The sequence below is a fragment of the Hoplias malabaricus genome, chromosome 11 (genome assembly GCF_029633855.1).
Source record: "Hoplias malabaricus isolate fHopMal1 chromosome 11, fHopMal1.hap1, whole genome shotgun sequence".
Lineage (NCBI taxonomy): Eukaryota > Metazoa > Chordata > Actinopteri > Characiformes > Erythrinidae > Hoplias > Hoplias malabaricus.
In genome coordinates this window covers 19,174,458-19,198,312 of record NC_089810.1, presented here as the reverse complement: position 1 = coordinate 19,198,312, position 23,855 = coordinate 19,174,458, and the positions used below count along the sequence as shown (strand labels likewise).

General features: G+C 38.9%; 1 protein-coding gene across 6 annotated transcripts in view; it reads left to right on the top strand.

Moving 5' to 3' along the window:
• fgd4a (FYVE, RhoGEF and PH domain containing 4a) overlaps window positions 1-23,655 on the top strand; it is a 66,385-nt gene extending 42,730 nt beyond the window's left edge. For 4 of the 6 annotated variants that reach the window (XM_066684237.1, XM_066684242.1, XM_066684238.1 and 1 more), the window contains 17 exons: window positions 837-968; window positions 3,147-3,291; window positions 9,491-9,860; window positions 13,071-13,160; window positions 14,045-14,190; window positions 14,310-14,466; window positions 15,503-15,641; window positions 15,726-15,784; window positions 16,076-16,222; window positions 16,573-16,745; window positions 16,996-17,026; window positions 17,113-17,193; window positions 17,288-17,413; window positions 18,416-18,562; window positions 18,776-18,823; window positions 19,161-19,301; window positions 21,597-23,655. In XM_066684237.1, the coding sequence (XP_066540334.1) occupies window positions 837-968; window positions 3,147-3,291; window positions 9,491-9,860; window positions 13,071-13,160; window positions 14,045-14,190; window positions 14,310-14,466; window positions 15,503-15,641; window positions 15,726-15,784; window positions 16,076-16,222; window positions 16,573-16,745; window positions 16,996-17,026; window positions 17,113-17,193; window positions 17,288-17,413; window positions 18,416-18,562; window positions 18,776-18,823; window positions 19,161-19,301; window positions 21,597-21,854 (2,390 nt within the window). In that variant the 3' untranslated portion in view covers window positions 21,855-23,655. Of the gene's footprint in view, window positions 1-836; window positions 969-3,146; window positions 3,292-8,050; window positions 8,508-9,490; window positions 9,861-13,070; window positions 13,161-14,044; window positions 14,191-14,309; window positions 14,467-15,502; window positions 15,642-15,725; window positions 15,785-16,075; window positions 16,223-16,572; window positions 16,746-16,995; window positions 17,027-17,112; window positions 17,194-17,287; window positions 17,414-18,415; window positions 18,563-18,775; window positions 18,824-19,160; window positions 19,302-21,596 lie in introns of those variants that run through there. The other 2 variants (XM_066684239.1, XM_066684241.1) reach the window with 2 other exon arrangements.
• Window positions 23,656-23,855: the final 200 nt, after the last annotated feature.

The window sequence follows — 23,855 nt, the reverse complement described above, 5'->3', positions numbered from 1 at the left end:
CCATGAAGTGAGCAAGTAAAACATGTCTGTCCCACTGAATATGGTGCTATAAATGGCATTGAATCATAACACACTTCCTTTTCATAGTGTCAGCAGCCTGTCTAATGATGTCAGTGAAAAGCATGCTGCAGAACATTAGCCTGTGGAGTGGAAGTAGGGTTGGTAGCTTTGGTGGTGTCGCAGAAATTATTGAAGGTTAAATAAGTAGCTCAGCTTTCTGAATTCTAAAATGTCTTTCCCCTTATTAAAGCTATTTATTTTATTTTTTTTTGCTATTTCTTGATTAACATGAAGAAGTTGCCTGCTACACTTTGCCAGAGCTGCTATCACACATGTTGCAGGCTACAGGTGAATTTTGGTATACTGGTTAAAAACAGTTACACTCTCAGTGATATAACAGCACATATTTAGTCTTTTCTTCATTGACAGAGGGAGGTACTATCTCCATTCCCTTGCTGATTAACTTTGTTAGTGATCCTCTTTCCAAGATATGACAGTAATATATTGTCTCAGAACCTGGGACATTTAGTGTTGTCATAAAAATAGTACACATTGATTTTCATGCCCTGGTTTGTTTTTATAAATGACACATTTGACATGTTTCCGTGTGTGTAGTAATGGAGTACTGGGTAGTTTCACTGTGGGCTGCTGTCTTCAACCGATAGATGCATGTGAATCATGGAGGTGGTGACTTTATGAGGTCAATAATGACTCTCTGTCTCTGTCTGTCTCTCTCTCTCTGTCTCTGTCTGTCTCTCTCTGTCTGTCTCTGTCTGTCTCTCTCTCTGTCTCTCTCTCTCTCTCTCTCTCTCTCTCGCTCGCTCTCTCTCTCTCAGATCCCAGCAGTAGCCCTGGAGAGCGCCGCAGTCAGAAGTTGAGTCGAGGATGCAAAGGCAGTGATAAGAGCTCTACTGGAGTAAATGGAAGAAGCTCAGGCCGCCGCATACCTCAGCATCTCAAACCACAAGGTACAAACCCACTTGCATAAATGCATATGCTTTTGTCACCTCTTTAATACAAACCACAACTTGCACACATTTATCTTCCTTACCACATTTTGGAAGTGTTTATAGTTGATATTTAAAAGGTAACATCAATTTATTCACTGGATTCATTACATTAAACAGAACTTATAGGCCAACAATCAGTAAGATATCTACATATCAAAAGAAATACTTTACAGGGCCAATTTATATGGGCAGTGTGTGAAAATGAAAGACACTGCACAGATAAAAAAAGACTGCAAATATAGGGATCTATGAATATGCACATAATGTTCCATTAAATATGCATGGTTACACACTTTATATATAATTTGTAATGATCTAATCTGATTCTGTATTTAATATTAGTAATATTTGCTTAATCCATTTATTTGATAATCAAAACAGCCAAAGCCATTTTAGTTTAAATGTTTCAAAGTATTGATTTCTACATGGATGAGACCATACCTAGAGTCGTGTTCGTACTGGAAAAAAACACTGTTATTCCTTGAGGATTCACAAGCGTTTAATAATCCTTAACTTTAGTTGCTGCGATTGAAAACAGATCGAGATTATCGAGAAAACAGACTAACTTGAAAATACTTGTATTTGATGAGCTTGGATCCAGACTGACTTGACAATCCGTTAACAGGTGCTTTAGATAATCATAAAAAAGATCCTTGAGGACTGAATGAGGCCAGAGGGATTAAAGGCAGTTAACAGCCAAAGAGAGCAGAGTGCGGTACTCAGTGTGTGTTCTTGAATCAACATTTCATATTCAGTCCAAGGCCAGAAGTCCAAGAAGGCTTAATAGGCCCCAGTGAGGGTAGGATGGCCCTCCTTTTTTCACATCACTCAGCACAATGCTAGCCAATGCAGGTGTCTTAGATGTCATTAACGTATTAGATAGTTAGCATTCTCCTCCAAATGTGTTGAACTGTATAATGAAATTGTGTTGGCCGGCTTCACATGTTTCAGAAGAAGCATATTCTTTCACTGTGAGATTGGTGGGAACCTAGCTGGAGGTTGGAAATAGCCTAGATTAAAACACTGGATAGAAATAACACTGTTCAGTAAGAATGGTGGCTGCGATTTTTTATTTTTATTTTTCTCTTTGCCTGCATATATTAAGACAGACCTGTTTACAAGTGGAAACCCAAGCCAATAAAATTCAGAGGTCAGAACTTAAGCCCAATAATGAAAGGCTAAGTGTGTACAATTTAAAGCAGGATTAACTCTAGGAAATGTAATCAGAGAAATGTGTGCTGTTACTGACTGACTTACAGAGAGTATGTGATGTGCCCACGGCAGGTGGAAAGTGACAGCTTAGACAGTGATTGCCCTCGTTTACCTCTCTAGAATCAGACAGGGCCTACAGGCTGTGGCTTCCTCGCTTTGCAGCAATAAAACACCAGTGCCACCTTTTGCAGATTTGCAAGCACTACAGTAGTAAAACAGATTTTCCAGTGTATTAATTTCAGTCTAGGTGTCATACTCGTAAAAAAGGGGAGGGATTCTTGCTCACCATTTAGGTGTTTAATTGTATAAGTGAACTAAGGTGTGAATATAATCTGTATTATGTTCATATTTCTAGGGGCCTTTAATAGTTTGATAACAGTGGTACTATGCTTATGTACCACACACTGAAAAAACAAAACATATTGTGATATACAAATGTTTGGACACATCACAGTTTGGAGACATGTTTTGATTTTTTGAAGTAATAAAAATAAACACCTTCAAAAATAAAAATATACATACGATTTATTATTGCAGAATTTATATGTGGTTTTAAAAAATATTATCATAACATGTGGTAAAGTTTGGGTATTGTAGGCAAGGTGCCCTTTCCATTATACGTCTCCCTTGTTTTCTACAAGATCTATTTACTTTGTCGGTGCATGTACAGTTTCACACTGGGTAATGTTACATGACTACAGATTAAAAATGAATTACTTTTGTTTGATTGCATGAATTTTTTGATTCATCAAAATACCTGTGGAGATGCACATATAAAACAATGTAAAAAAGAGCAGACTGATTAACCATTTGCCTTCCATACTGCAGCCTTCTGATACATCAGAATTGCAAAAGTCAGCACTGAAATAACAATTATCATTCAGTGTATTGTGCAGCACTAAAATGTTTTTTTCTGTCTTACAGTGCCTCCTAAGCCAGTACACCTCCAAAGTCCGGTGACAGAGCTCTGCACTCCGCTGGGCAGAGCCTCACCCTTCAGCACCAGGATGGAGGACGGAGGAGGGAAAGGACGGGTGTCCGACCTTATCAGCCGCTTTGAGGAGAACCGGTATGCAGATTTAGCCTGTTGTCTTAAAGCACAATTTATGAGATAGTGGATCAAGCATTTTGTAGCATTTGCCGTTAGCTGCTCTGCCAATTCTGAAAGCTATAGGTGTTACAAATTTGAATAGTTTGGTCACCCATGTCCTATGATTGGATTTTCTTTTTTTACCAGTTTTTCACATGTCATTTTGATATTGATTGTCCATAGAGGACCTTTCCTGCCTAAAACTGCAATATAATATGTTATGTTACATAATACTCTTTAGGACAGTGTTGCATTACTCAGCTTCATGTGTTTGACAGAATTCATGATGGTTTAATGTGGTACATCAAGTTAGCTGTACATAGATTTCAGGAGCTGTCTGTCTTCCTTTTGCATAAGCTCGCCAGTGTGCAAAATAATAGTTAATTATTAGTTTTAATACATTAATAGTTTTATACAATTTCCACTAACTTTCAAAATGCGTCATCAGAAGTACTGAGGCACTGCTGAAAGGTAGAAGTAGGCCTGAATACAGTAGACATGGTTATGTTTGTTTGTTTAATTTGGGCCAGTTTTGGAGTGTACTGTTGTTTTTGTTTAATAATGTAATGGTTCGGTATTATTATATATATGAGCGCAGGTTTGGTATATTTATATATATCATTGCATTAATTTAAAATAAATGTCTGATTTGAGATAATGTTCGCCGGTGCTACCTTATGAATAAAACAAACCACTTATCAATATAGTTATATAACATTTTTTAAGGCTGTAAAATATTTTTGTATATATTTGCTGGGTTTTATATATATATATTTTTTTTTGACAAATCTTATCTGACATTTCATTAGTGAGAATATGCTAATTTAAACAGAGGATAAGATGTCACCAAGTAGTGTACTTTTGTCTGGCTATGGCTTTTGTGTAATAAATAGCATTCACTGGTTGTCCAACTTTTGAGACTAGTTTGACTTGCTGTCAATTTCAAGAGTGGCACTGGTCACTGGTTGATTTGCTGTGCATTTTATCTGAGTCTTGTTCACACACATTTAACACTATTAATAGAGATTCAGTGGGCTACATTACTGGCTATTATTACTTTTCTGCATTTACACTGCTCATCGTTTTCCATTCAAGCACAAGCAGTTTTTGAAAGGTCAAGATTACATACTCATCACTGTCACCACATCAGAAGATCTGCCAAATTTTGAAGTTAAATAATGTAAATTAATGGAGAGGGGTGGGGGGGGGGGGACTTCTAGCTTCTAGTTCATGGTTGTACAGGAAGACTTTATCAAGAAAGAGAAGTTGGGTTACTCCCACTTGCTACCAGATGTTTCTTAAGAGAGGGGTTGAGAAAGTAGGAGGTTTCGAATGGGTAAAACAGCTCCAGTGTTGGTACAGGAGATGACAATGAAGCTTGAAGAGAGTAATTAACTTTAGAGGATGAAATCTAAGCACAGGTATGATTCTAAACTCCTTACCTCCTGTTTTATGCACAGTGTTACTCTCTCTGAGTGGCATTATTTTGAGGTTTTTCTGCACCCTACTGGTGGAATTCAGCTAAGAGCCGGATTTGTATTCAAGCCTGTTTTTGTGCCATTGTTCCATTTTGACATTATTATTTTCTTCATCCTGCATTCTTTCTGTGTTCTGGGATTCATTTCACCTCCTGTGCCAAAAGTTTTGTTTTGCTTTTGCTACATTTGTCATCCTTTTGTTTTTTGTGACTAAGCTGTAGCATGACACATACTTTTTTCTTTTTGTTTGGGTTTTTTTTTGTCTATGAGTCAAGAGTTTTCTTTTTGTGATGCAAGCTTAGTTTTAAAGACATAAAGTATGGTGTAATTTATCTAAATTTATAAGGTCAGAGGTTGATTATTTTACTGGAGTTATGAGTAGTGTTGTGATTAATAGCCCACCCAGCTAGTTTTGACGTTTTAAATACATTACTTTGACATGAAAACAAAATGAATGAATGAATGAATGAATATGAACACTAAAATGAATGAATATGAATTATATTTATGTGTCACAAAAAAGTGTCTGAAAGTTGTTAAGCTGATTCAAAAGAACACATTCACCTTCCTGTTTTTTTTTTGTTTTTTTTTCTTTTCTTTAAAACTTAAATTACCTTGCAAACATGGATTCTATTTTCAAAGCCATTCATTCTGGTCTGAGGCCCAAGCAAGGTCTTATGGAATCATCTGCCACCCACAAGAAGCCATAGGACCTGATATGGGTTCTAAAAATATGCACACACACGAACATCCTGTTTGTCTTGCAGGTCTGATGACATTGTATTTAGTTTGTGTAGGACTCAAGCTCTTTATTGTGTCGCTTGCCTCAAGAGTTCCTGTGGGGGACTTTGAGTCCAATCTAGAATACATGTGGTAAAGGGGCTGGCAGTGGAGGGCAGTTAGCATATATGCTATGTATGTATGTATATATATAAAGATGAGTACTTCATTGCACACTGAGGTGCATGCAGTGTGTAGTTCTGTCTTCATAGAAAAGCATTTACTAAATAAATGTGATGCTCACTGTGCCCAGTGTTAAATGTAAAAGACGTATAAAGCTTGCTAACTTCAGCCTGTGGAAATACATTGTTTAAATGTTTGTTTCAAAACATTTGTCATTGAGAGATAAATATTAATAAGTGCTGGGTGATATGAGCGCAAATCAATATCATGATTAAGGGTACATTTTACCACAATTACAATTAATTAATGATTATTTTGTTATAATATTATATGATAATGATTTTTATGTTTTTGTAAGACTTGTACTGTAAATATGCTCCAGTATTAAAGCTGGGCTATTTTTTCTAATGTGGCTGGGAGCTTGTTCCTCTCTTGTTTTTTGAGTACTGTTTATATTTGGTGTGTGATTGTGCTTAGTTTGTTGAAACTAGTACTAGTTCCTCGAGTCGCTTGGTCAGCCTCTGCATTTAGGTTGTTCCACGCGCAAGTTTGTGGCAGGATCACATGACTACAGTGTGGTGGTGTGGTTTTTAAGGTATATGAACACAGTGGGGACATAACAGAATTAAAAAAAAAAAACAGTCAAAAATAATGGATATAGACAAGATTATGTCAAAGAAGTTCTGAATGATAATTGCCCAGCCAAAATAAATAAATATAATATAAAGCACAGTATGTTTTGCAGAAAATTGCCCATTATGAAAACTGGACAGTTCCATGTTGTCTACATTATTACTTTCATACTTCTGTTTATAAATGTTATGGACTTTTAGTCACATATGTAATGTAATGTAATGACGAAGAAGGGTACTTACCTAATTAATGTGCAGTACACTGTAGGAAGTAAACAGTGTGCTGATGTACTGTACTGAACAGCACCACACTTAGGCCCTAAGTCCACGCTGCACTGAGTGTGCTCTACAGGAAAAGGCTGTCTCATGTGCCGGGCAGGTGGGCCACAAACTGGGAAGCAGCTGCAGGATATGTGAATGTGTGTTTGTTCATGCTTTTAACAGAAGTAATCTACAATGCCAGGATCAACAAATATGTCCTGACAAATTATGCAGTGAAACAAACTACAAAGTACATCTCTGTTGCACCTCTAGTGTAAACGGTCCTGATATAAGGACAGTGACTTTAGATACATGAGAGTTCGGCCTAATACAAGGTCTTGCGTGTGTGTGCAGTATCTAAAAACTTTGAACTTATAATGAAAGTAAGAGACAAAATGTCAGAGTTATATTTCCACTTGGTAAATTCTCAGATTATTACTATAATTATCTACTTAGGCCAACTGTAAAAAAATTAAATTTATTTTAAATTGTAGATGTTATTAAAGTCCCTTTTTGGCCATTGATTAAAGCCTTAAAGGCTTAAGTTTATTAAAATGGCAGATGTATTAAACAAACAAACAAACAAAAAAAAAAAAAACAGTAATGCCTTAAAACAGGCTTAAATGTAATTGTGCACTTTCGATAATTACAGTGTGTCTGTCTATGAATATGCAAATACTCACGGTCTCACTCCACCCACTCCTTCCCCAATCACCTACAGCTCAAGATCCTTGTCTTGCACATTGATGGAACTGAGTGCTTAGATTTGTGTCAGAAAACCTACCCATTTGACACCATCTTTGGATCACTGTAGTTTCAAAATAAAAAAGCTCATCCATGGCTGTAACTGTATATTTTGCCCATGACACATTTAACAGCAGATAAAGTACACCATGTGGCAATTGTAAATTTAGGTATAAAACTAAGTTTACAATGGACATGATCATTTATTCATTCATTCATTTTCTGTAACTGCTTATCCAAGGCAGGGTCGCGGTGGGTCCGGAGCTTTGGGCACAAGGCAGGAACACACCCTGGAGGGGGCGCCAGTCTTTCAACTGGACGTGGTCTTTAAACGTTATTAAGTAGCCAGCCCACTCCAACTCACTAAGCTATCACTAGTGTCAAAGAACAGACGACAGTATTTATTGTCATTAGAGGGGAGTATAACAAAAACATTTGACAGCTTTGCCACGTAGCAGGACTAGGGTTGGGTGTATAACTATAATACTGTATACCACGGTACTTAAAAATGTGGACGGTATCGCAAAATGAGGGTGGTATTTATGATGTGTGTGTGGTGTGTCTTTAAAAGTTTAAAAAAAATGTTCCTGTGCATTTAAGAGAGTCACAGGAAGGGAGCGCTGTGGGAGCTTAATGACCGTTGATGTCCGTTTGAAACGTGTGGAGAAAGTCCAGTAACTCGCCGCAGTGTAAGTTTAGCGCTGAGTTTTCTTTTAAAAAGAGAGAGGAAGAAAGCTGTAAACAGACAAAATTCTTAGAAAATCATTCACTCGACTTTGTGCTCACACGTATATGGCTTTATCCTTTAAATGTGCGTGTTTTGAGCCTCGGTTTGCTGAAAAATCTGCTGTTCTGTGCTAAACCACAACAGCTGTGAATCTAAACAGTGTACACGTCTTATTTCGCTTATTTTCGAACTTTTCTGTACCTTCAGCCCCAGTTGCTGAAATTTGTTCTCTCAGAAATGGGGTTTTATCGTCAACACGTGTGTCCGTGTGCACTGTCTGGCTGTTTGAGGCTAAATTCACTCAAATTTGTGCTCACGGATATAAGGCTCGGCGCAGCCTGACAGAGCCCCCCTCCCCGCGGTAAACACCTGTACCGGTATGACAGTATGAACAATGTGGATACCGCCCATCCCTAAGCAGGAGATATATTTACATATACAACAGCACAGGTAAAGAACAGCACTAGGCCACTAAGGGGCTCTGAAATGATAAAATACTGCTTTTGAACTAGTTTGAGAACCACTGTCCAAAGAGCCAGTGTCCAGCAGAGTTAGGGGAGTCACTGTTTCAATTTCTGTATAAATTCATCCCTTGATTTTGTAGTGTTTGTGTGTAGTGTTTGTGCCCCAGGACTAAAGCAGAACCTGTTATTTAGGCTCTTCAGAAGAACTTAGTGTTGAATTTTTAAAAGTACCTTCAGCTATTTCAGTCTTTTTAGTGGCCACTTTTCACAGTAAGTGAAAGATGTCGTCTGTGTGTGTGTCTGAGTCGGTGTGTGTGTGGTTTGCGTGCATGTGTGTATACTCTGAAGTAGGCCAGCATTGTAATCTCTGGGGACTCTCCTACCTCTTCTCTCTTCCTATCTTCCTCTCTACGTTCCTCCCATCCTCCTCCTCCCCTCTTTTCCTCCAGCCCTCCCCTGACCTGCACACTCCCACGTCCTCTGTTATCACAAACACAGGAGAGCACTCTCTCACACACACACACAGACATATAAACGCATGCGCACAAGCTCTCATATATGCTGTGCTGCCCCACATCATAGAGGAAGTTTGTGTATCTACAGTGTATTTTTACCTCTGACACATTCACATTTTCTCACATGCTACCGCTATCTCTCTCTCTCTCAAGCTCTTTCATTTTTCAAGCCGTTAGCCAGACAAAAGGAACTGACCTACCTCCAACTGTCTTTCTGTCTCTCTTGCTCTCTCTCTCTCTTTCTCTCTCTCTCTCACACACACACTTTTTTTCTGTCTGCGTCCTTTTCTCGTTGCTTTTCTTTTTGTTGTTTTCTCTTCCAAGCAGTTAGCAGTACAAGAGTAGTTGAAACTGACCTACTCTCACCTCTCTCTTCTCTCTGCCCTGCTTGTTTGTTCTCTCTCTCTCTCTCTCTCTCTCTCTCCCTCGCACTCTCTCTCTCTCGCTTTCTCAGTCACACAGACGGCAGGAGGGAAGGTTCTCCTCTAAAGCAGCCGGTCAGGACTCCTAAGTGCAGTCCAGTGCACAAGAGCAATCAGAAGCAGCCAGAGCCCAAGGAGCAGCCTCCAGTCCCCAGTGAGGTCAGCTGTGGCCATGCTGATGGTAGCTCTGCCAACGGGGTGTTAGCCCAAATGGACAGAGAGAGTGGGGAGAGCGTACAGAGCACTGAGCCACTGCTGAATGGAGACGTGGGGGAGCAGAGCGTGGATGGGAGCATAAATCTGTCTCATAGTTTGCTGGACACCAGCGAGAGGGAGAATGAGAACAAACAAGAAGAGACTGAGAATGAGGCCAGTAAAGAAGATAAGAGCATGGAACACAAGGTGGGTGTGTGTAGTATTTCTGTGTCAGCAACTGTATCTGGGTCATTTAAAGGGCATTAAATCAATAAGCCATTCTAGATTGTGCTTCAGTGATGCTACTACAGTAAAGCTGATATAACACATGCCCTTCAGTGGTTTATGGGGTGGACAATATAATAATGTTTATACTTATTAAGATGAATTAAAACAAGAGGAAGTCATTGCTGCACATAGCAACAAACATCAGAAGAATGAAAGCTATATAGAAGTTAAACTCATTTTTGTACATGTTTTTAGCCTTTGTACATGGGCAGAGAGGGACACAGTTATTTGACACCTACTTCCCACTGGAGATATGTGCTGTGCTATTCCTGTAGTTGCCAAGCTGGTGATAACTACAGAGCTTCAATCACAAACCCCCAGTCATCTCTTCCCTTTCTGGGATGATACACAGGCGAGGTCACATTATAATACAACACATTTGCTATTTGAAAGAAAAGGAACTGATACAAATTTTAAATTGTAATTTTTTTTCTCCTTGAGCTTTGGAGAACTCAGTCCTGTCCTGTGTTTGCTCCAACCTTATGTATTTTCATGTTGGGAATAGCCACTTTAAGCTACTGTCTCCAGATCTATTAAAAAAGGTGCTTTATTTGCCATTGTCTACCATTTGAGTCTATGCAGAGCTACTCATGATATGTGGCATCAAACTCTTCTAATAAAGGGAAGCAAGTCATTTGAAAGCTATTAGACGTTTACATAGTACAAGGATGCAGTCAGGTTTGCAAGCCTTTAGCTCCACTAGCTAGGTCTTGACTAATGAATGTGATTAGACCAAGCAGCAGGACTCTGTGTTGAATGGAGGTCATCTGAATATTTGATGCGCAAAGCTCTTGCTGAGAAGTTAATTAATTTATATATTGGTTCATCGCTAGGGACGTGGATCATTGTATTATTAGAAACTGCATGTATAGCTTTTCTTCAGAGCCTAGGCCTCGGATGCAGGAGGATAGTGTAAGGCTGAGTGACATGATCAGATGTCCATTACTGATAATTTAATTCATTACTGATATGTGTATTTCCTAATCCGCTGTGACTTTAGATAAACCCATCCAGTTTAACACTACAGAGGCCTTGGGGCCTTGTGTGACATCGTCTCCTCTTTATCAGTAAAATGTTGTTCTTAAACCCATGACACTTTTTGCTCTTCACCGAAAATTACTTTGGCAGCGTTTCTGAATAGCTCTCTTGTCTAAGCATTAGTGAGAATCCCATTCCCGGTGATACCTCCATCTGAGGTCAGGAGTACTAAAGAACACAGTTGGCCTCGCATTTTGGGTGTGTAGGATGGCCCACACTTCCCCTCATCTCTGTGCTCATGGTGCTAGTTAGGCAAGGGTGGGTGTCTGCTGATATGATAGTAGGTCACACTAAGCTGTTCAGTGACCTTGCCTTAGCAGCAGCGTGAAAACAAGCGGTTGGTTGCTGACATGTATCTCAGAGGAAACACATGCTCACACCCACCCTACTAAGACTAGTACAGTGTATGACAGGGAGACACACTGTTGAGTGAAGATGGGGATGGCTAATAATTTGGGGAGAAAAATCAGCTATTACTTGATAAATGAAAATAAGAAAAGAAAAATGGAAATGGCTTTTGAAGTTTATCTTGTGCCCTGGGACTTCCCTATAGAGCAGATATTCTTAAATGGTATCACATGCATTTCCCTGAACACTGTCTATGCCAGTTAAGATGGCTTGAGCAGAAACATGCTTTTGGTTTGTGTTTTTGTGAGGGAGTGACTCCCTTAAAATTTAGCAAGAAGGCACCCACATACTTTTTCCTTAAATGGAATTATTTAAAACTGATTTGAGGGTAATGACATACTGTACTCTACTCTATATTTTTATATTTCTTACTTTCTTTCTCTCTATCTCTCTCTCTCCCTTCCTTCTTTCTTCACACCTTTCTTCTTTGTAACAAATTTTTCTATCAACGCTGCTCCCTCCTTTATTGTCTTTACTCATTTCCTCTCTCCCACCCTCTCATTTTCCTGTCTGTTCGGTCCTCCTAATGCCAGTTAATCGTCAACAAATCATGTCTCTGTCATAAATTGGATGCACAGATTGGGCACTTGTGAAAGAGATTGTGATATGAGAGATAGGTTATAGGTCCTGCTATTTGTATGTGGTGTTGTTTAGATATCTGACCGTTTAAAGTGCTGACACTTTAGAGCTGCACTTTGCTTAGTCTTTCTACTGCAGGAAGTTCCCTCCGCAGGCCTCTACTGGCACAATGGTTTTACGTGCTCAACTGCAGACTGAGTGGTTAGAGAACTGATCAGACCAGAGCCTAAAGAAGAAGTTTCTGTTCATAGATGTCATAAATGTCTTAAAAATGTCTAAAATTGGAGATGAAAAAGCTCAGAGGACACAATGTGTGTCAATTTTCTTTACTAGAATTTCTTTGAACAGACTTGACACAAAGCCTTAACAGAAGTCTAAACCTCTGGTGAGTGAGCAAAGGGCAGTGGTTGCAAAAAACTCCCCATTAAAAAATAGAGTGTAGAGGAACCAAGTGTTGAAAAGCGGAAGTCAAATAAATAAATAGATAACACACGTTTGACGTTCAAACAGGGACTTGGTTATTGTATTAAACATACACTGGATAAGACAGTGGTTTAATTATGTAGCTCCCAAGCTGTGGAACTTTTATATATGGAACAAGGATATAAATTACTTATCTATTATTAGATCTAGTGTGTTTGAAATGCACACACTCAACCAGCAAGAATCTGTGGTGTACTAGAAACATTTTTACATGTCCACTCTTATCTCACTGAATCTACCTGCTCCCAAAAGAATTTCAGTAAAAGCTCCTAGAGATGAACTCCTCAAGAAAAATCTTGGCAAATGCAATTAGGTTATTATAGCAAGATTATTATAAAGCTACTCAAGCCATTTCTACCCATCATTGCTTTAAGCACGTTTGTTTATTTATTGAAATATTTAATATTTATATATATATAATGATTAGTTTTGTTGTAGTTTTTTAAGACCTAATACTTGCAGAAGTACTTAAATATGAATAATTTTATAAAAGTTTTACACATTATCATAATTAGAAAAAATAAATATATTGACTACATTTAAGATGTTTCGACTTGAAAAGATACTTTTTTTTTTTTTTGCAGTTTATGATGTAGATTTTTTGCTTATTTTTTTCCCCAGGAAACCAATGAGCAGAAGCTTTATAAAATCGCCAGTGAGCTCCTCCACACTGAGAAAGCCTATGTTGCCCGACTCAACTTGTTAGACCAGGTGAGTGTTGGTGTTAAGCGGTATTTATGACGTCTGTGGTGTGTCAAATTTCTGTTCTGTGTTTTTAAAAGTCGGCTAAAATGACCATGTGCATTTAAGAGAGCCACAGGAATGGAGCACTGTTGGAGCTCAATTACTGTTGATGTCACGGTTTGAAAACAGGTGGAGAAAAGCACTAGCCCGTTAACCCACCGCAGTTGTAAATTTAGCGCTGAGTTTGGATTTAAAGAAAGAGGAAGAAAGCTGTAAACAGACAAAATTCTCAGAAAATCATTCACTCGACTTTGTGCACACAAGTATATGGCTTTATCCTCTAAAAATGTGTATTTTGAGCCTCAGTTCGCTGAAAAATCTGCTGTTCTGTGCTAAACCATAAGTGTCTGTTAGTGCCAGTTGTGCTTTTAAACACTGTAGAACCGTCTTATTTTGCTTATTTTTTGAAGTTTTCTGTCCATTCAGCACCAGTTGCTAAAATGTGCTCTCTCAGAAACAGGTTTTTTTATCACCAAAACGTGCGTTGGTGGTTGGTGTGCACAGTCGGGTTGCGTTAAGCTAAATTCACTTGACTTAGGCTCAGTATTTAAGGTTCAGCGCAGACTGACAGAGCACCTCCTCCCCACAGTAATACCATATACTGCAAAAATATTTTGAGACTGTATGAAAAATGTCAATACTGCCCATCTCTAGTGTTAAGTCTCTGTTTGCATAATCAGTGCAGTTTATGCAGTGTCAGTACATTTTAGAATCATTATTCAGTAACTTATGGGGAGGATACATATTCAGGCTACAAATATGGAACAGTCAAAATATAGTTGCCAGAGTTCAGTATATACCACACATGTACACATGCAAGTACCACCCCTCCCCTTGGCCCTGTTTTGCAGGTGTTTTGTGCCAAGCTGATGGAGGAGGCAGGAAAAGGCACATTCCCTGTGGATGTAGTGAAGAACATCTTCTCCAACATCTCCTCCATCAATGCCTTCCACAGCCAGTTCCTCCTCCCAGACCTGGAGAAACGTATGGGAGAATGGTGAGAATTCCAGCTTTGCTCAGCGTTATTCTTTCCTGAGAAGTAGATTATATGGCTAACTCTGTAGATTTCTAGCCTCTTGTACTATTTTCAGCATGTTCTTATATTGACATTCTCAGGGAATCAACACCTCGTATTGGAGACATCCTGCAGAAGCTCACCCCCTTTCTGAAGATGTATGCAGAGTATGTGCGGAACTTTGATAAAGCCATGGAACTGCTGAAACAGTGGACCGACCGCTCCCCTCAGTTCAAAGCCATCATTCAGGACATCCAGGTGAGTAATATTTATTTTGTATGTGTAATAAGGCCATTTTCAGTTACAGTTGGTTTATGAATGTTTAATATAACCTGTCATATGAAACATGACATATCTAACAAGTTATGATTGTGTTCATCTTTAAATAATATTGCTAGTCACTCTGAGTCCACAGGGTTAACAAGTCAGTTTTATCATTATCACTTAAATGAAAATGTCATTTATTTTTGTCTCATAAGTTTGTCTCTATAGTTTTGAACAGGATTTTGAGACATTCAAAAACAATACAGTAATGGAAGCTGATGTCTTATTCCTTCCGAAAGTATGTAACATAGTCGTTCTTGTCATTCTTAAGAAGGAAATTGACAAAGATTGAGGCTAGTGAGTGATACATTAGTTGTACTATTTGCTCTTCGGTAACTAGTGAAGTTAAAGACATTATGAGGAAGGAGACAAGTTACTAGTTGCAAAATGTATTCCCATTGTAGCTTGCAATACTCAGCAGGATGTCTGTTTGAGGAAAGTCCTGCTTTTCATTTAAACAGTGTAGCAAGTGGCAATGCCTAAAATCATTGTGGAGATACATGCATGTACATTAACCAGAATAAGCTGAGATTGTGGGTTTGCCTTATTTCTTTGTATTATATGTTGCAGAGTGTTTGTGTAGTCATGTGGCTGGATTTCAAACAATGAAGGTGGCTTTGAGTTTGTGTCTCTATTCAATCAAAGAGATAGGAGCCAGCTCTCGTCTGAATGGAAATAGCTTCCCAGGGGCGTAGAAGAGAGGATACAATAAGGAGTTTGCTACATTAGTCTCGAATCTCAGTGAAAAACTAAGGAAATCAAATCCAGTCAAACATCTTGGATCAAAGAGTTGGCTTTTTGGCATAAATTTTGTTCAGTGCTCCTCTGGTGGCTGGACAGGAACAGATGTTGTCTAGTCTCAGGTCCTGATAGTGTCTGGTCAGGTGTTGAGGTTGGTCATGTGATGAAAATGATGATGTCTGGTCAGGTATTAACAGTTTGTTTTGGCTCTGCTCTGTGGTGAGTTCAGAAGCAGGAGGTGTGTGGGAGTCTGACTCTGCAACACCACATGCTGGAGCCTGTTCAGAGAGTGCCTAGGTATGAGATGCTCCTCAAAGATTACCTGAAGAAGCTCCCACAGGAGCACATGGACCACAGGGATGCAGAGAGTGAGTCCTCTTCTGGACACAAATAATTTTACTGTTGAAACGTGAAAATGACAAAGGTTACATGATATATTTTTCTTATTTTAGAGTCATTGGAAATTATTGCCATGGCAGCCACACATTCCAACACTGCAATTCGCAAATCTGTAAGTACCGTTACTTTCTCCCTCAAATCACTTTCATTTTCACTGCCATCTTTACAAATCATATTTTTTGCTATGACAAGACCAGTAAATACTAACTGTGCAGCCAGTAAAATAATACTAATAGAAATGTGCAGTTCATCATAGAATTTAAACCCATGGTAAAACACAGCTGGCATGTTTGGGTAAACAAAGAAATAAAGCCCAGTTTTGAGACAGCATTTACCTGTTTTGCATTAGCTTTGTTTAGATTATATTGAAATTAATCATTTTACCAACTTTCATACCTCCCAGGAGAACTTGAAGAAACTGCTGGAGATCTATGAGATGCTGGGGGAGGAGGAAGATATAGTGAATGCATCCAATGAGTTCATTAAAGAGGGCCACATTCTCAAACTGGCTGCCAGGAACACTTCGGCCATGGACAGATATCTCTATCTGGTGAGTTCTGGTGGCCGTAGTGTTTCTTTCTTACCTGCATAGAAATACTCCACTTATTTTGTGAGTGGGTTAGCTAAAATATTTATATCAATTCCAAGCAACACTAGTTTTTTTCATGAGAAACTGATTTTTTTTTTTTTATTAACGGTCACATATATACAGCCAGTACAATGACTGGTCTGTTATTGAGTTTTAGTTGAATATACATTCAGTTTAAATGTTTTATTACATTATATTTATGTAAATAATTACATTGTCAACAGTTTAATCAAATAATCTACATTATTCATATTTTAATTAATAAATTATTCAGTTTCTTCTATGTGTTGACCTCTTAAACCTGTCCTCAGTTCAACAACATGCTACTCTACTGCGTTCCCAAATTCAGTCTGGTGGGACAAAAGTTCACAGTGCGAACAAGAATTGGCATTGATGGCATGAAGGTGACCGAGACGTATAATGAGGATTACCCTCACACCTTTCAAGTGTCTGGCAAGGAGCGTACTCTTGAGCTGCAGGCCAGGTGATGCTCATTTTTGCTAATATCAGTAACATCTAGATTATTTATGCAAACTTTATTAAAGATAATTGTTCATGTCATTTTATATTAAAGGAGCAAGAAGCCATTTTACCACCAAAAATTGCCATTGTATATTGTTATTATATGTAAAGTTAATCTGTATCTATAGTTATTAGAGATGCTTTATATAAGTGGACCTGCACTGTGTGTTGAATATCACTCCAACTTGCTCTGTTGCTTATGCTTTCACCAGCTCTGAGCAGGATAAAGAAGACTGGATAAAGGTAAAGGAGTAACTGAGCTCTTTATTTTAATTATTATTAATTTCCCAGTGCGATGTCAAGTTTCTAACAGCAACTGTGTTTTTTAGGCATTCCAGGAAACGATAGAAATCTTTCACCAAAAAAATGAGACGTTTAAAACAGCATCTAAAGAAGTAGAGGAAGTGTCGGTGAGTAGCTTTTTTTTCTTGTTTGTGTTAGCCAATGTTTAGTCATTAAATGTGAAGGGGATATTGTTGATTGATTTGTGTGTATTGGGCTCAGATATCAGAACTGGGGAAGAGAGCCCCACGCTGGATTCGCGACAATGAGGTTACAATGTGTATGAAGTGCAGAGAACCCTTCAACGCTCTCACACGCCGGAGACATCACTGTCGAGCTTGTGGTTACGTAAGTGACTCATTTCCAAAGCCCTCTTTCAGGTTTTTTCATTATTTGGTTTATTAAAAATAAGCTTATTTTCAGAAATGTATAAACATTATGGTAAAACTGCTTTATATTTTGAATATAACAATGATCTATTACACACTTTATTACACAGCTACATATGGGATAACATTATGGAGTGAATAATTTGAATCAGTACTTTGCAGATTTATTTATTTACTTACCTTTTTTGCTCTTCTTTGAGGTAAAACAAACACACTGTAAAACTTTTTGATAAATTCACTTCATAATTAGTGTCCTGCAGCTTATAATTTATATTTATTTATAAATACATTTTTTAAATATATATTTTATATATATTTAAAAGTCTATATTTGTACATGGGACTACTCAAAAAGATCCAACCAACTTTTAAACATAAGGTGTGGAGAAATATAACAGGAGTATACAAAATTGTTCACTGTTGAGGCTTCTGAATGATTTTGTGTTAAAAATAGGCTTCCAACTGACTTTTAAAATTTGCGTTTTTGCTAAATATTCTCCCCAATTGTTAGTCGTGTTTAATACTAAACGTCAGTGATGAGTTACAGTGCCACAACCAAGACGCCAGTGAAGGTGAACACATGCTTACACTGAGATACATGAAGCCACCACAATGGTTGTTTAAACTGCAGCTAACTCAATGGCACAAACACGAGGACACAAACAGCCCAAAAGATTCACATCATAGACCCTTGTGGTAGTTAGCAACATTAGCAGAGTGCTGTGTGGATAGCGGGAGCCATAGGGGCCATCCTACCCACCCAGAGAGCAAGGCCTTGTGTTTGAGGCATTTGTGCTGTATAGGACTCCAGGGCTCTGATGGATGAGGCATCACCTGGAAACAAAACTGCCATCTTATAATAGGCCCAGTGCTTAGATTGATGGACTGCTTGGGAGTTACTTTCTTCTTGATTTTGGAAAATAAGATATAATATTATGCCCCATTGGATGTTTGTTCCACAGGTTGTGTGCTGGAAATGTTCAGACAACAAAGCCCCTCTGGAATATGATGGGAATAAGATGAACAAAGTTTGTCGAGACTGTTACTCCATTCTCACAGGCCACACAGAGAGCGAGGAGAAGGAGGGCAAGAAGAAAGGCATTCTAGAGGTGAGTGAGGCCACAAGATCATATACAGATACCAGAACGATCATGTCTGAGAGCTTCATGATTTCTAACAGAGAACAGTTTTATAAACTTTACATGTTATAAATCCATGCTACATACAGTATTTGATCACTGAGAACCATTCTGTTGTAGGAGATGAAGCTGTAATGTGTGCAATGCATGTTTCTCAACCAATATATAACACACTTTACACAGTTTCGGAGAAAGCGACCTACACGTGTTCAGCCCGAGAAGTCAGGGGTGGTAAGCTCAGAGGGCAATGGGACACTGGTGTAACTGACAAGATGGGCAAATAGAGCACTCTAGAAAGGGGGTCAACAGCATAATAATCAGATGCTTTTCTGAATCATTGGAAATTACAGATGTGCTTTGGCCCCTCATCTAATGTGTTCATATATTGGGTCTGTACTCACCTTACTCACTGTAATACTCTCTCACCAAAACACTCTCCTCTTTCTCTTCCGTTTCGGTTGAAGGTTAAGGTTACTCCGTTATCTCATGGTAGATGAAGGTTCCTTTCATCTTTATCAAGATATTTTCTAAGAGAGAATCTAAAATTCTCTTTCTGTTTCTCTGTCAGATTGAAGCAGCGCAGTTCTCTGGCAGTAGTATAATGTGTGGCTTCCTGCAGTACTGCGAGAAAAACAAGCCCTGGCAGAAGGTCTGGTGTGTCATCCCTCAGAAAGAAGCTTTAGTGCTCTACCTGTATGGAGCACCACAGGTTAGTGGGTCATTGTGTGTGTGTGCGTGCGTACTTGTGCATATGTAGAGATTTTACAAGCAGCTAGTTTGTGATGGGTATCTGCATGTTGCCGTGTAGACAAGTCTCCCTGGCCAATCAGCGCTCTGCAAATTTTACACATCACACTCTCATTTATATTCATTTATAACGCAGTAATTCTTAGATTATGCCCACTTCAGGTTACTTAAGATATGTAAATTAAAAATTAATTATTTAATTAAAATAACTAAATAATGAACACACTAGGGGTGCACAGATGAGCTGTTACGGCTGATTCCGATTCCTTTGGTGGAGCCACAGCATGTCCAGAAAATTAAAGGATTATAAGGAAGTTATTGTAATTTTCTAATTCAATATAAATGTGCTTTTTGTTGTCATTTTAAAAAGTCCAAAAAGCACTAAATTCTGCTTTCACGTTTAACCCATCAGTGGCATTGAAAACACGCATGCGCACCCGTCCTCCCAGGGAGCTGTTGGGAGCCGAAGATGTTGAGGGAGAAGACAGTATTCTTCCTTCACTCACTATTTAAATGGTTCAGCAAATAACATAATGTTCTATAATGGATCAATCTGTGGCCTCTTTAAAATGTCACACAAGTTCTAACCTAGTAAATACCTTTCTTTGCCTGTGGTAGATCATAATAAACCAAGCTCTAATATTATTAAAGTTCTACTCAAATTTTCAAAAATATTTTTTATGCAAATGTCGTTATGTAACGGTAGTATATTATAATTTAATGTCTTTCATGGGCATGAATCTCCCTGTGTCTCTAATCCCACATAAACAAAAATGTGTTTGCACAGCACTGGAGCTGCTGTAGGTATAAACAGTTCAATCAGATCATTCTAATAACTGGATTTCATTCCTGGTAACCAGGGCACTGTTGAGCACATAAACACAGTCACTGACAGATAGTCTCAGTTTACTGCCAGTTACTGAAAAAAATAACAAGCTTTCACAACAAGCCATTTGGTAACATCTTAGAGAAATCACAGATGTCTCATAATGGCTTCAGAATGATTTCTGCTGTTGTTTCAGAGAATTGTGTCAATGCTTAGAGTGTAAACAAGAAACTCTGATGACAGCCCTGTATTGTTTTGCATGTCACTGGTCTTACAGCATAAATATTCTAAGCAGACATGTTGAATCAATCTCACACACACACACACACACACATTATATTATATTATTATATTATATCCCCAAGATTACATTTAAAGTACAGAACAGTTTATATCATTAACTACTTAATTTCATTTTAGATCATTAACGGTTGCAGGATATAAAAAGAACAGAAGTATATTTTTGCCCCACACAATAAAAAAAAAACTAATAATAATTAGTATTAAATATAGGGTGACCTCTTTTTCCCGGACATGTCCTCTTTTTTAGACTTAAAAAAATGTCCGGGCGGAATTTCACAAACGTCCGGGATTTTGTTTTTCTAGAGCTTAAATGGAACTTCGAGAAGCGTTTCGTTCACAAACTAGTCCCGCCCTCCTCTACTCCGATTGGTTTGCTTGAGTGAGAAAGGGCGTGGTAAAGTAGCCTAAAATCTTCTGATTGGTCGGTCTGACTGTTATTGGTCGAATCTTCTCTGTAAACATTTAATTGGTCAGTCTGCACGGAAGTAGTCCTTGTTTACGTCAGGCAAAGCTCTTGCCGAAACGTAATGCGAGATAATATCTCGTAATTATGAGATAGCACTAAGTACCTTGTTTTTATGAGATGTGTATGTCTCCCTTCGGTCGGTAATACCATTAGTGTTGTGACAATAGAACCACTGAGCCGTGGTTTCACTGGATCACGCCACATGGAGCTGGTGCTCACAGCTCAAATGAGCCGCTGCTAGTTATCGGTGTGTGAAAGAGGCGCGGAGATTAGGCCGCTGTACAGGAAAATAAGCCCAAACACACAAAACATGAACGTCGAACTAGACACAACTGGACCAACGTATCGTCGCTGGTTGTATATTTATAGAGTGTAAAACACAGCTTTATTACAATAAGTAATAACAGGATTTATTAAGTTATGTTAGAGCAGTGACACTGTTCTAAAGCTTAAATATCTATAGTAGCATGTTTATTTACACCTACATTCTTAGCCTTTAGCCAGAGTTTCAAAAGTTCTTTGTTGTCTATAAAGAGAACGTATCTTGACTCATAACACAGATTACTGTCCACATTATTCTTGACCTGTGATATTAGAAAGTGTAACATATTACACAAAGTGCAATAATGACCTTTCTCTCTGCTCTGCTTCTGTCTCCACAGGACGTTAAGGCACAGTGCACAATCCCGCTACTGGGTTACTCAGTGGAGGATAGCCCGCGGCCAACGGACCCTCCGGCCAGCTTCCGCCTGTCTCAGTCCAAGTCTGTTCACAGTTTTGCAGCAGAGAGTGAGGATCTGAAGCAGCGCTGGCTCAGGGTAATCCGAGTGGCTGTAACAGGTGAGGTGCCTGAGCGCCCACAGCCCCCAGAGAGCCACTGCGAGCTGGGTTCACCACTGCCCTCTGCAGAGAGCCTCTGAGAGGGGAGAGACTACTGCTGCTGACTCCACCACAATCGAGCCTCAGAGGCGGAGAGCTGAGAGCGAGGGAACGCCTGAGAAGCTCTACACACTCTCTCACATGGAGCATGATCGCCACCTGCTGATAGGCAGTGTATCTCCACACTGTAATTAATACATCCCTAAGCTACAAGAATGAGGCTTTCCCCTCTGAACTGTGACATGGTCCAAAGAGACGGTGCAAACAAGTGCTTTGAAACTTCAGTGATGCTCCAGGATAGGTGCCAAAAGCCTGGGCGAAATGACTGAATGAATATGCAGCCAATTTCACAGTGTTCTCTCATGCTCCATCAATGCAGTACAAACCCTGCAACCCCTGTCATCATATTGCAGTATAATGTGTATATATTTATATAGTGTATCATGTAAAAACAGTCCATCCATTTACTACATATGGATATGCCTCACTCTTTCTTTTATAAAGATATGAAGTGAATGCAGGATATATTCCAATGCTGAAAGCAGTTTGAAATTGAATTCAGGCCGCTTCAGTCCTTTGTGCACAGATTAGTGCTCTACAGAGGACCCTAACTCACAGGGGCCTCAAGTCACATACGGTTTCAATTCCACAGGCAATAAACACTGCTTCACATCACTGCACCTGAAGAACAGTTCAGCAGGAGCCATATAGCTGCATTAAAGAACCAGCATGAACTTACATTACATGAACAGCACATTAATGAAATAAACTCACCCAGGACTGAAAGTAGTAATGTTTTCACTTCAGCTAAAAACTCCTGTGACACCACATGAAAAGTGTGACTGAAAACTCTCTACGAAGCTGGATAAATATCCCCCAGGCAAATCACACATCTAAACTGCCTGTCCACCGAAGGATCAGACGGACGTTATTTGTATCGGGTGAATGTGTTACCTAGATCCTGTCTCAGTAGCATTCAGTTTAACACGAGAAAGAAAATGTCTGTATATTTAATGTGGGACGAAGCCCATGTATGTTGACATGTACATGTTTATCATTCACAAGCACAGAGTATGTTATGGTGTGGCCATGTTCCTACATCAGGTTGAGTGGTTGAATGCTAATGCGCTGGCTGTTGATGGGTGTGTTACGCTACTGACGTGTGTCTTAAATGAGACTTCCCGGGCGGGTGGCACAATCAAGGATAAACAGGCCCACAAGCAGGGATAGACGTAAATGTTTTATGGAAAAAAAAACTGTAATTTTATTATTTAAGAGTAATTTATGGAAGGTGTGCATGATTTTGAAGAGCGATAGCACAAAGAAGAGTTTCCTACCATTTTTGCCTCTGTCCATTTCAGAATTGGTGTTGCACACATCGTAATAGAAGACTCATTATCTTTTTTCTCCACTTTCACGGTATTGTGAAGTGGTCAGTGTTTTGTAAATGGTAATGTGCCTACAACAGGTACATTTTAAACACAGAATTTAACATGGAGACAAATCCTGAGGTATCACCTAGTATTGCATATATATCTTTATAAGCTAGACTATCTATCATCACAATATATAAGCAGTAAAGGTGAACAAAGCACCCCTGGCCTCACCATAAAGTTACAAGAACTCAAGACAGCTGGTGTGCCATTTTAATGCTTTCTGATTGTAACCCTCTAGTTTGTTCAGATTTTCCTTTAGCATTAGTTTTGAACATTCAGCTCCACCCCCTCAGTTCAATAGAAAGAACCATTTTATACATCAAAACTTATTTCCTCCCTTCTCCAAATCTAAAATGCACTTTACCAACTTCTATAAAGTGTACCTTGTAAGAGAATTAAATGAGGAATGTGTACATGGGTTTGCTTTGTTTTGTATCAACAATGTGTGTTGGCTGTGTTCTACAAGTGCTTAAGATCAGTTTAGAGCAGTGGTGTTCTCAACAAAAAATAGGCTCATGATGTTTAACTTTAGAACAGTGTTGCTCAACACCACACATGCGCCTGGGGACAGATTACGCTCATCAACTGGAACCACGTGACCCAGCT